Source organism: Odocoileus virginianus, chromosome 13 (genome assembly GCF_023699985.2).
Source record: "Odocoileus virginianus isolate 20LAN1187 ecotype Illinois chromosome 13, Ovbor_1.2, whole genome shotgun sequence".
Taxonomy (NCBI): Eukaryota; Metazoa; Chordata; class Mammalia; order Artiodactyla; family Cervidae; genus Odocoileus; species Odocoileus virginianus.
In genome coordinates this window covers 58,996,139-59,009,007 of record NC_069686.1, presented here as the reverse complement: position 1 = coordinate 59,009,007, position 12,869 = coordinate 58,996,139, and the positions used below count along the sequence as shown (strand labels likewise).

Here is a 12,869-nt window from a genome sequence, read left to right as displayed (position 1 = left end):
GAACTAGAACCAGCCCGGGTCTGAATCGCCAAGTTGATCATTGCTCAAACCTTGATCCGGGAGCAACCGGGCTTCCGAAGTCCGGCTTGCGGAGAGGACCAAACCCACTTGGGGCATCCGATGCCCGTGAGAAGCAGAGAGGGGAAGCAGGATGCAAACCTTCCCCAAGATTGAGGAATAATCCTTTGATAGAGCACCTCTGAGGAACACGCAGAGCCCGGGCGCGAAGCTACGCGGAACGAGGACCGCGTCAGGCGCGCAGAACTGCACCTCCTCGCCGGCGTGGGTCCCGGCCTAGCCCGGGGCTGCCCTCGCGCAGGCGCAGTCGCGCAGCGCTCTTGCCCCAGCGCGCATGCTCCGCCGAGCTGCTGCGCTCCAGGCTCCCGGCGGCGGCGGAGGCTGCGGCGGCGGAGGAAGTTTCCGCTCTGCCCGCCACCCCGGTAGCAGCTTCGGGGCCGGGGACAGCTTCCTCCGGACGCTCCGCGGGCTTCGCTGCGGCCCCACGGCGGTCCGACGGGATCATGGGGTTGTCAAAGGGGCCGGAAGGCCAGGGTCTCCCGGAGGTAAGGAACCCCTCCTCCCTCCCTGACACGTCCGGGTTTCCGAGCGAGGGCCGAGCCTGCGGCGTCGCAGGCACCGGGGGATCCGGCAGCGTTTAGGGCTCCCCGCCTCCTTTCTCAGGTGTGTCCGCCTACCCATGCACCGGCCCTGTCCGCTGGGGGCCGAGCTAGTTCCCCAGTGTGGACATGGGCGGAGACCAACTTCAAACGGTGCCGGGTCTCCTGGGACGGAGGGAGCCTTCCTGGGCCAGTGCCTGCCCCGACGCTGCCCCAGACGCCCTGGGGCCCGGGGTCCCACCTCTCTGGCTCCCTCCGGCAGTCTCCCCCCGACCCCCGGCGCCGCTCGGCTCGCCCCGAGGACCGAGGCTCCTGCGCCCAGTAGTCACGAGACGCGCGCTGGGACGGTCCGGGCTCGGGTTGTGCAAAGGGCGTTGACCTTGTGGCGCCTACCGCCGCCTCCCCGGGCCCACGGGGTCCTGGCGGCCGGCACCCGCCGCCGTGGTGTCGGAGGGGAAGGGAGCGGGGATTGCCTCCCTGCGTTTGTCCCCACGTCGGGCCAGGCTGGCTGGAGGAAGTTTGGGAGCCGGGCGCGCGCCAGGTCTTGTCCGGCCGGGTCAGCGCACCGCGGTGTCCGCGGTGGAGACCGTGCGGAGTGGCCGGGCGGAAACGTCGCTGCTTCTCCAGAAGGTAGAGCGCGTGCCTCTCCTTCCCAGAGGTGTTTGTTATTAAGTACTCAGTCGATCCCGAGGAACAGGGTGATCAGCGGGTTCTGGATTTGTACACACATTACCTGGGAGGAGAGGAAAAGTGCATTTCCTTTTGACTGCAAAGATCACTTAGCTAGACAGTTTGCATCAGTGCTCTGTTCCAGTTGATTTACTCAACAGCTAGTTTAGTTTACTAGATTCTTGAAAGAAATGGAGTCCATACTGCGCCTCTGTCCCTTTCCTAAGGTTCTGAAGCAGGTATTTGTCAGACGGACTGATTCCTTGACGTGGTGCCTGGTTCCTTCACACGTAACTGCCTGGGGCCAGTCTTGCTTCTTTGCCTTACTCCCCAAATGCTTAGTTCTTAAATCCTACTAGTACCATTTATTGAGGGATCACTGTTCTGTGCATAAAAGCTGGAGATGTAGTGATTGCAGAACAGACTTAATCTGTCAGTGTTTGCTCCCAGAATGCAAATCCATTTCATCATCTTCAGAAAACCTAGCAAGTGTAATGTCAGAACCCTTCTGTTAGGTAACACTTGACAAGCAAGTTGCTTTGATGGACCAGGGTTTGTGAAGACTAGAATCTGTTCTGTGATTTGATTTGATATTTCTTTTTTGCCTTTTTAAGTTCTAGGCTCTCATCAGGTTTTTTGCCTGGCACTTTGCTGTGGACTCTGTCTGGTCTCCCAGGTTCTAACTTAAATCCCTTCAGTTCTTTGCCCCAGTGTACCACCGGTAGGGTCTTTCTAGAAAAAAAACAACTTGCACCTCCTTTGTCCTTTGTTTAACCCTTCACTGTCAGGAGACTGGGTCTAATTTGTCACTTTTCCAAGTTCCTGACAATTAGGAGGCAAACAGGATTCACTTAGTTCAAAGACTAGTATGTATGAATATGAATAGTATGTGCCATGAAGCTGTCACTAGTCCGGTTATTTCATTAAATGTAATTTTGTAAAAGCTTTTATGTATGTGAAGGAAAGAGAGATAGCTAGATGTGGCCCTGCCTTCCAGCTTACATGAACTATGGTCCAAGACAACTGACAGTTTAGTGTTCCTAGTTTAAGAGCTCACAGCATTCCTTTTTATTAGAATTTTAGTTTTAAGAGTTGGATGTATTACCCAGCCTGGAGATGTTTTATGGCTTCAAGCTAGAGTATTCTTTCATTCACTGCATATTAGCTAGTGACCTTTTTGCATTTTGTTTTAATGCTAACCTATGAAGTGGATTTGGTGTCTTAACATTCCCCATTCATTGTCTTGTGCAAGAAAATTACTTCACAAGGTGCAATGCAGAAGTACACTTCTCCATTCTGGGGGTGGGTGGATGGGAAGCGTGGGCCGTACACTTGTCAAGGTGTGGGCAGTGGGTGCCCATTAGGTACAAGGTGCGACAGGGAGGACCCTCCCGGGTTGTGCTGATGTATTGTCCTCTTCTTGGAAGGGTCTTCATGATACGTGATTGAACAAATGAAGGATTCCTTTTTTACATCCCAGGAGTTTTAAGAAAATACTTACATTATCCCATTTTTCTTTTCTGTTCTATTTTTGTGAACCATAGCTGTTCTTTATTTTCTCTTATTTGAATCTCTCGACTTGTAAATGGTTCTCAACCATCACAGACCTTTTGCAAGGAAGAAAAGGTGTGAATAATTAATATTTTTGCATGTCTTCTAGGAATTAGTGAATGCTAACCTTCAGAATCTTTGCTAGCCTGGACCAGTGTCATTTGAGAGGGAAGTGAAATGAGCAGGCTTTCCCTTCCATCACTGCCTGTTGCAGGAGATAAACAATCTCTTTAATAATTCCATGTTCAATGATGTGTTAACATGTGTGCTCCTCCTGAAAGTTTGTACTTTAAAATAAACTTGACTTTCCATTATCAGTGTCATGATTGTGAAAACATGTTGTTAATACGTGACTGGTTTAGGTCATGGAGCTTGTGTGATTGATGGTTAAGCATGTCATTCCATGTTTAATAAGTGTGTCCTTGGAGTCTAACGCTGTTCAGAACAGAGAGATAAACATGGGTGGCGAATAGATGGAATATATGCCACCCCCCACCCAACCAGCTAACAGTCTATTTGGAAAGACAGGCATGCCACTCAGAAGAAGTTGGTAATTGTATGAATGGCAGACAATAAATAAAATAGAGATGCAAAGGAATGACCATTTTAAGCTGCAGAGATGACGTTGAATGGGAGCTGGAGTTTGAAGGTGGTGTCTGGGTGCTTGGAGAATATCAGGAGAGCAATGAAGGTATGAGAAGGGCTTGTTTAGGTTGGCCACCACTGTGCCTGGATTGTTTTGGTGGGAGGTAAAGGATGGAGCTGAAAAGATAGGTTGCAACCCCAGATCTGAATGCAAAACCAAGACATTGGGAACTTATCTGGTAGTCAGTGAGTGATGCCTTAATGATGAGGGCTGGGTGCTAAACTAAAGAGGGGTGATGAGAAAGCTGTGATTTAGGAAGGAATGAGCAGGATAGACTAATAGGGAAGGAAGATGGAGAGGCAGTTGCCATTGTCCTGGCATGACATGCAAATGGAAGATAGCATAAATGTGAGTTGCATAATTAAGGAAGATTTAGCAGGCATTTTTAGCTAAAGGGAATAGTCAGAGGCAGATATGAGGCTATGAACCAGGACATCTTGACACTGTTTTCTATAGAGAGGCAGTTGTTTATTTTCTGCAATAATGGAAGACAGGAAAGGCACAGTTCAGTAAAGTGTATGGAGGCAAAAGTACTAGTCTATTTAGGTGTATTGAACTTGGAGTTAACAGCCTGGAGTGAAGGTAGGATATAAATAAAGAATGTTTAAATCAAATCCCTATTTAAATGTATCAAGTAAATATTATTTTTAAGGCAGCCCTGTTACATGGTAGTAATCACCCTGTAATATGTCTTGTGTTGAAAGCCTTCCTTGTATTTGCTATAGAGATCAAAGAGCAGAGGGGGCCACATGATTGAATTCTTTGTTCTTGCCCCTCTTGTCGGTAACTTCTAGAACCAAGATGAGTATAAAGTTCAAACAAAACAAACCACCTGTTCCATCTTAAAGGAGTTTATAATGCAGTTGAGAAAAGCTGCTATATAAGTCACGTGTTAGAGAACAGGGTGGTAAGTGTGCTGAAGTCTTCCTTTCCCTGGATTCCTTCATGCACCTGTGCATGTCCTCTCCCCCGTCTGTGATGGTAACCGCTTGTTGAGCAGGGACCTTGTTCTGTGTGACTCTGGCAGCACTGTGTCCCGCAGGCTGCTGCATGGACACAGTGATACTTGCCAGTATCACATGCTCCCTGGCAGTGAGTCCATGCTGTCAGGGAATATACCTGGTGTTCCTTTATTCAAGGTAGCTTTTGCCAGCCTTTTGCTTTCGTTTTAGGTAGAAACAAGAGAAGATGAAGAGCAGAATGTCAAGTTGACTGAAATTCTGGAGCTCTTGGTTGCAGCTGGGTATTTCAGGGCAAGAATTAAGGGCTTATCACCTTTTGACAAGGTAAGAGGAAATCTTTCTAACCATTAGGGTAGTCTTTGTCAGGATGTCATGGTTTACCGTGGAAAGGAAGAAGAGATTGTATTTTTCTTTCTATGTATCCATGGTGCATTTCTCCAGGATTCAGATTCACTATGAAAGTGTTTGTTTCCTATTAAAAGAAAATACTCATGTATCAGTAAAATACACCTTCAAGTCCTTTTGTGCATGAAGATTTGAGAAATACAAATAAGCAAAATAAATAGTTTCTCCTTTCAAGGAGCTTAAAGTTTGGGTGGGAAGATAAAGCTTGTAAGATAAAGTAATTTGAGTTAATAGGGAGCTATCCCAGGTTGATAAAGCTGATAAAGAATCTGCCTACAATGCGGGAGACCTGGGTTCGATCCCTGGGTTGGGAATATCCCCTGGAGAAGGGAATGGCTACCCACTCCAGTATTCTGGCCTGGAGAATTCCATGGACTGTACAGTCCATGGGGTCACCAAGAGTTGGACACAGCTGAGCAACTTTCACTTTCACTTTCATCCCAAGTTGGGATGCTCACAGATAGTTGCCAGGTATTCTCTGGGCTCTGAATGCTAGGTTTGGAGAAGGAAGAAGTCGCTGTTGGATGAAGTCATTTAATTCGGCAGAACCTTGAACAGTTCTTACACATGAGGAATAGAAGTAGGGTTGAGAGCACAAGGATAAGAACAAACACCTTGTACTCAATGAGCCTGACTTCTGCAGGGTAGGGAAGACAGACAGCAAGCCAGTGCACATGGAATAACTGGCACAATTCATTAAGTGCCTCAATGAACTGAGCACAGAAGTGAGGCATCCAGATCAGCCGGAACATGCTGGGTAAGCTTCCTGGTAGAAGGAAGCATTGAGTTCTGCAGTGGGCCAAAGCCCTGTCTCCACGTAACAGGCTCTTTTGTAATACAGATGTGTAGGTCTCAGCCTTTGAAATTCTGGTTTGTTAGGTGTGGGCTGGGACTGGAATCTGTATTTTACTAGGCATCTCGCATGAGTCTACAGTATAGCCAGGGATAAGATTCATTGTTGATCTTTTCTGATTCAAGCTGTGTCTATGAAGGTTTTGTTTCAAAAGGATTTTTAGCCTTTGTCTCATTTGCATCTGAGAGAAGTCCCATGGCAAAATAAGAGTACAGATTCTCATCTCCTTTAGGCAGAAGAAAAAATGGGATGTATGGAAATTAAGTAACAAGCCACAGAATGTCCCCCCTGCTACCCACATATCTGGTCCATAAAACTCGTAATTCCTCTGCCGTCTTGCACTTGACTGTAACTGGATTAAGGCTTCTCTCAGCTGAGAGCTAATGTCCATCCCCGTTGGTATAAGGAGAATCTATACACCACACATCCATTTAGTCTTGGAAGGCAGCTTCTCAGTCCCCTAGCCACATGTTTCAAGTGCTCAGTAACCATGTGTGGCTGGCAGCACCATACTAAATGGTGTGGATCCGGACTGCTCCTGTCCTGGCAGAAAGCTTTATCCAGCAGTGCTATTTAGATGGGAGAAGGCAGTGGCACCCCACTCCAGTACTCTTGCCTGGAAAAATCCCATGGACGGAGGAGCCTGCTAGGCTGCAGTCCATGGGGTCGCTAAAAGTCAGACACGACTGTGCGACTTCACTTTCACTTTTCACTTTAACACATTGGAGAAGGAAATGGCAACCCCCTCCAGTGTTCTTGCCTGGAGAACCCCAGGGACGGGGGAGCCTGGTGGGCTGCCGTCTATGGGGTCGCACAGAGTCGGACACGACTGAAGAGACTTAGCAGCAGCAGCAGCTGTTTAGATGAGTTGTAGTGGATGGAGCCAGGACACATATTGTCTGTCTCTGAGGATACACAATTTTTTATGTAAAAACTGTTTCTATTTTATCTGCCTTACACGTCTTCCCTTCTTCCCAAACTAGGAAGAGAAAATAGGGTTTTTTTTTTTATGTCTTGCAGGTGGTGGGAGGAATGACCTGGTGCATCACCACTTGCAACTTTGACGTGGATGTTGATTTACTCTTTCAGGAGAACTCTACAATAGGTCAGAAAATGTAAGTTATTGGGCTTTCCATGGGTGAGCCTAACAGTGAGAAAGGAGATAAATCTTGAGCATTTGCTGTGTGCCAAAGGTTGTGTTAGATGCTTCACTCATGGACTAAAAGAAGCCAAGGTCACACAGCTAACACATGAGAGTCATCTAATATTATTATAATGTTAATAGGCTATTTCTGGTGTTTTTTGTTGATCAAAATTTCTGTTGATTGCTTGAGTATCTCCTTCCAAAGGCACTGAATTTGGATGGAAGTTGGATAATTGAAGGGAGGGGATCTTTCCTTCCCTGTTGCTTCTGCATAAGGCAGAGCCTCACTTTGCCTGTGTCCTTGCCAAAGACATCCTGGAAGTGTGCCCTGGCTGATCTTCTGTAGCTCACCAGGGACTTGATATTTCATGAGATCATTGGGATCCCAGTTTTGCTCAGCCCTGCCAGTGGGCAGCTGTGTGACCTTGGGCAAGCCTTCCTTTATGTATAGAAAGAGGGTTTGTGATCTCAGATCTATAGGAGTCTGTGATTTACTTACTCATTTTTCTGAAGCCTTGTCCTCCCCTAAATGGACTAAAAATGCTTTATGATGCATGGGAGAGCAATAATAGTGGAAAAGTGAAGCAAAGCAAAAGGGGTAAAAAAGGGAAGGAAAGGCAGAGTTGTGCGTAAGGAACACAACTGTGAGGAGTCAAAAGGCCCTGTTTTCCTAAGAATGGGACAAAGATTTGGCTGAAAAGAAGGAAAAAACACGAAAAGAAGAAAAAATAAATTATCCAATTTATGCTTTCCATATAGTAGAAGAAAAACAAGTCCCTGGGAATCACCAAAACCCTTAACACTAAGACCAAAAGGCATTCTTGGCTCCCTGTTAAGGAGTTGATGCTGTTTGACACAGTAATGCTGTCATCAGTGCCCGGCCAGGAATAGTGGGCGCTGCATCCTGACACCTGTGTGTGCGGGGCTGTGGCATCATGTCCAGCCACCCACAGAGAGAAGTTCGCTTGGGGGATGGGTGCAATGGAGTCCAGGTGTGTGGCTCTGCTCCCAGTGATCCAGTTCAAGCCAGCAGGGGAGTGTAGTCCTGTTCTGTTATTAAGGTGTTACATACGTGAAGGTACAAGAAACATTTAGATACTACCAAAGGGAGCAAAACATGCAGCTCATGTCTCTCCCCTTTCCCATTTTACACCCTAGTTTTATTCCCTGGAGAGAGTCGTCTTTGACTGTCTAGGTTTTATATTCTTCATCGTGGTCGCTAATATGTCTCCACCTTTGTATACACTGTTTCATTCAAATCCAAAGAGAGGAGGAAGTTGGCTCACCTGTACCACTCACTACATCCCCTTTGTCTTCCAACTTCCACTCTTTTAATTTTTATCTTTCTTTTCTATAATCGCTTGCATAATTTTGCTCTACTTAAGCTTTTATTTCTTGACCCATTAATATAAAGTAGTTCCTCCTGTTTATAGTCTGTTCTATAGTAGCAGTTAAGTTGTCCATGCTTTATCTACAGGTAGATTCTAAAAACAAATCTATAAACAGTATTTGCAGTAAAGACTTGTGATGGGGTCAGAAAAACAACAGTAATTTTCTGGACTATAATGGTGCTGTTTAAAGGAGAATATTTGAAGTATTACAGTCAAAAGCAATCTCTTCATTTATTCATTGACTCAGCAAGTTCATAATGTTCTGGATGCATTAATGAAAAATGTGCTACCCTCATGGAGCTTAGAGTCTATTGGAGGAGACAGACAAAAACTAGTCTAATAAATAAGTACAGTATGTGTAGACATATGTGCTGTGAAAAAAAACTAAACCCAGGAAAGGGTATGAGGAGAGACGTAGGGTGGCAGGCAGCTGTGGTTTAAGTCTGTAAGCTTCACTGAGAAAGTGATGCTGGAGTTAAGACTTGAGGGATGAGGGTTCCAGGCAGAGGGGACTGCCCGTGTGAAGGCCCTCGCAGAAGCGGGCCTAGAGTGTAGTGTGGAGGGGGTGGGGCGTGGGGAGGGGGCAGCAGCAGACGGAAGTGCAGAGAGGCCATGGGACAGACAGGTAGCGCCTTGTAGGTCAGGGGTTTACTCTGCGTCAGGTGCGAAATCCATGGAGGGTGGCATTGAGCAGGGGAAGAAGACAGTATGTTCTGTGTTTAAGAAGGAGCCCTCATCTGAATACTGAAATTAAAGGAGTGAAGGTGCAATCAGGGAGCTTCTTTAGCGTGTTACAGTAATCTCCCCTGGACCAGTAGTGGTGGCATTCTGGATCTGTTTGAAAGGTAGAACCAGCAGGATCTCATGGCATACTGGATTTAGTGTGTGAGGGAGAGGAGCGTGGAGGATGGCTGTGAAGTATTTGGCTCGAGCGAGTGGAGGTGGTCTCTGCAAGTCATTGAGAATCAAGCACTCTTCATTTTGCTTCATGTTTACAAAGCTTTTTTACCCCTTTGCATTTCTGATTGCCTTTTTCCCTTGTTGACAAAGAAACATGTACTTTCACCTGTAGCTGAGATCAGCCAGCTTCTTAATCAGTCTGTTGACTAACATGAATTCTCTGCCTTCTAAAGTACACTCTTAGTTGAAGCCTCTTTCTGTTCCATTTTGAGCTGATTGCCTCTTACACGTGTGGCCCCTCTGATGTTCTGGGATTTCTGTCTTTTGCATTCTCTGTGGGCTGGGATTCTCAATCTGTATTTCTGAAATCTAAAAAACAGTGAAAATGTTGGTGGTTTTTTTTTTTTTCTTCTTTCAGGTGTGGATATAAAACTTTAATTGGAACTAAAACATGACCTGACTGACTTAAGGTTATTTATGGTCTTTATTGATCCCACTTATGTGAATATTCATAAGTTTTACTACAGAAATACTCATTTCTTTGATGATAGGGTGCTGCTGTGGATTTCAGTGGGTCTTACATAATACATAGTATATACCCCTTAATCTACTAAGGTGCAACATCTAAAGAATTGTGAGTTCTGAAGTATATCTGCCCCCACAGGGTTTGGTTAAGGAGTTGAGGGTGTATTATTTTTCCTGGTAAGTACTTGATGTGAAAGCAAAGCTGGGGACAGGGTTTACTTGTAAAGACCCAGTAGACTCCTAGCAGATTCATCAGGCAGTTGAGTCTTTATTATCTGTAGGAGAAGTGTCATAGCCACAGGGCACTGAATTATCCAAAAATCTTTTCTGTTTGGTTTTGGGATGTGTTCTGTGTTTGGGGTCCTCCCACGAAGTTTCTGGTTTGGTTCAGTTCAGTTCAGTCACTCAGTCGTGTCCGACTCTTTGTGACCCCATGGACTGCAGCATGCCACCCCTCCCTGTTCATCACCAACTCCCAGAGTTTGCTCAAACTCATGTCCATTGAGCCTGTGTTCTGTGTTTGGGGACCTCCCACGAAGTTTCTGGTTTGGTACCGCTCAGACTAATACTGCCGTGTGCTTGCAGTGCCTCTGTGCATCTCAGCTGATGCGAGGGGGCAGCACCATCTCTAAGTTACACACTTGCCTCATAGGGCATGCTTATCTTCCATTTGTGCTCCATTGGGGCACAGATGGGCCTCACTTGTGGATGGGCTTCCACTGGGGTCTCATCCTCTTTCTTGATCCTTCTTTCATATGGGTTCCCTGAGCTTGCCCTCTGCATCCCCAGTTTGTCCTAAAGTCCTGTCACCACAGTGTGCTATGTTCCAAGATCCATAAATAAGATTTTAGGTTTATAGCCGAGTTCATTTCTACAACACACATCAACACACATTTATTAGGCACCTGTGTACAGAGCCCTTGCACTTTATTATTTAAACTTCATAGCAACCCTTGAATAGGCAGGACAGAGATTATCTCTCATTTTATGATGGTAGTGTTGGACCAGAGGGACTGGTAGCTATTTTTGGTAGTTCGCCAAAAGCACCAGAGTGGGTGATGGAGCTTGGAATTTAGACCCTGGTTTAACTCTCTCTCTTCCAAACTGTTTGCAGTGGAGAAGAAAACAGTGCATTGAACACTTAGAAAACTAAAGGAACCAAACTTACCTCCAGTAATGAAAAGTGTGTGTGTTAAAAGCATAGACTGGGAAACCTGTCTGGTGACCTCTACAATTGTCATTTTCCCTGATTTTCAGAAAGTCAGAAGATCCACTCTGAGCTCCAGGGAAAAGCCCAATGGAGACTGGTAGGTTTCTGCAGGAAGTCTTCCTGACTTTTGCCCCCAAGCCGGCCTGTTTCTCCCACATCCCCACCCCTTTGCAGAAATAGTGCCTCTGCTTCTACACGCTGCTGAGGCTGCACGCTTGGTCGTCATTCCTGGGAGGCAGGTTTAACAGGGTTGTAAACCGCAAGATGACCCTGGGCATCCTTCCCTCAGGGCCTTTATGAACTGGGAGAGTGGGCCATCTCTGAGGAGTCGCCAGGGAGAACCTTGCCTGAAGGTGGAAGGTTGGCTGGATGATGTTAGTGTCCCAGCCTCTAATTTTTAAGCTTCTGAATGGTTATGTGCTATCAGTGACCCTCCCTGCATAGAGCCACAAATCTGTAGCCACTAGAGGGAGCGCTCCTCCTGCCAAACCAGAACGTGACTTGGTTAGGTGGTTCTGGAGTGTGACCAGAGTCCTTGTTCTGAGCAAGGACTGGAAGCCGGAGTGTGACCATCTTCACTTGCTAAGCTTGGAATCTGGGGAGCAGAGCCAATTAAGCACCCATTTCTTCCTCTCATCACAAATTTCAGAGAAATTAAGGAACAAGACATGGGAGTCTTACGGACATTAAATTAAAAAGTAAAACTTATCACAGAGAGAGCTTTAGGTAATGTTGCCAAATGGATGTGTCGGTCTTTTATACCAAACTGTCCCATTCGGACCCCAGGAGGAGCTGGGCAACCACAGGCTTCCCTACTGGGACAGAGAAGATACTTGTGTCCTGAGGACGGGCTACTCAGAAAGGAGGGCCCACAGGGGCTCTGGGAGTCAGATGACACTTTGCTTCCACGCCTCAGGCCTTTTGGATGAATCACACCCCGCTTCTGTTTGCAGTGAACACGTCCTCCCGCATCCTCCCCTCCTAGAAGGTGGGTAGCCCTGCCTTCTGTGAGTGTGTGCAATAAGGGAGCAGACTTCTCTCCACATGTTTTTCTCTTAACATCTTGGACTTGATGTTATGATTATGACTGTTTCCACTCAGCAGTTTTAAGCTTGGTCCCGCCTTGTGAAGCTACTGTAGATATAAACATGGTTGTGTAGTGTGTTCTCTGGGGAGCCTTCTCTGGGAGGCATTTGACTTCTGTTCCAGGGTTACTTAGTTCCTACAAAGAGCGAGGGCATGAAACATGATAAGGGAAACTTAAGTTAGATATTTTCTTGTATCCAGGCCTGAGTTAGGTGTTGGTCCTATGGGTGTCTGTCTCTTGGAAAGGGTTGTAGAACTGCAAAAAGACAAAAGTGTACAAGATTTCTTTGCATAAGGGATACCTTTTGGTAGATAGACCCAAAACTTGCTGTATTTGAAGCCTCTAGTAAGAACCTGCTGACCTTGTAACCATTGCCTTTATCTGTTAGAAAATAGTCTGATACTTTTAGATGAGGCCACTCTGGCTGAAATTTTTTAATGTCTTAGATGGGGATACCTAAACTGTCCATGTAGGCTGAGCCAGGAGCCCCCATTTCTCCTTATGACCCCACAAGGCCACAGCTTGGACTATTTCTCAGAGTTCCTAGGCTATGTGCCATGGCTTTGTGGGTTAGCAAGCCCACTGAAAACCTCTGTTCTCTCTCCTCTTGAATCTGATCCAACTAAGATATAAGAAATAGAAATCAGACAATCGGCGATCAAATAGCAACTGGTCACAGATTTAAATCTGTGGTGAAACGAACTTGCACACAAGTCCTTCTTTCACTCCTGCCGTAAAACTGCCCCACCCGGGACAGGGCTCAGCTGGGCATCCAGTGGGGGTGGGTGCTCACCTCCTGACTGAGGTCAGTTATGCTCTGGGCCTCAGAGAGCCTGCCTCCTTTCTCCTCCAGCCACTTCAGGGGAGGACCGAGCCAGGTGGAGGAGAGAGATCATGTCCCTTGTGAGA

General features: G+C 46.5%; 1 protein-coding gene across 1 annotated transcript in view; it reads left to right on the top strand.

The window, feature by feature from the left end:
• The first annotated feature begins 418 nt into the window (after positions 1–418).
• Positions 419–12,869, top strand: part of CCDC93 (coiled-coil domain containing 93) — a 92,077-nt gene continuing 79,626 nt past the window's right edge. The window contains exons 1-3 of the mRNA XM_020883043.2: positions 419–563; positions 4,656–4,769; positions 6,724–6,818. Coding sequence (XP_020738702.1) covers positions 522–563; positions 4,656–4,769; positions 6,724–6,818 — 251 coding nt within the window. The 5' untranslated portion in view covers positions 419–521. The remainder of the gene's footprint in view (positions 564–4,655; positions 4,770–6,723; positions 6,819–12,869) is intronic.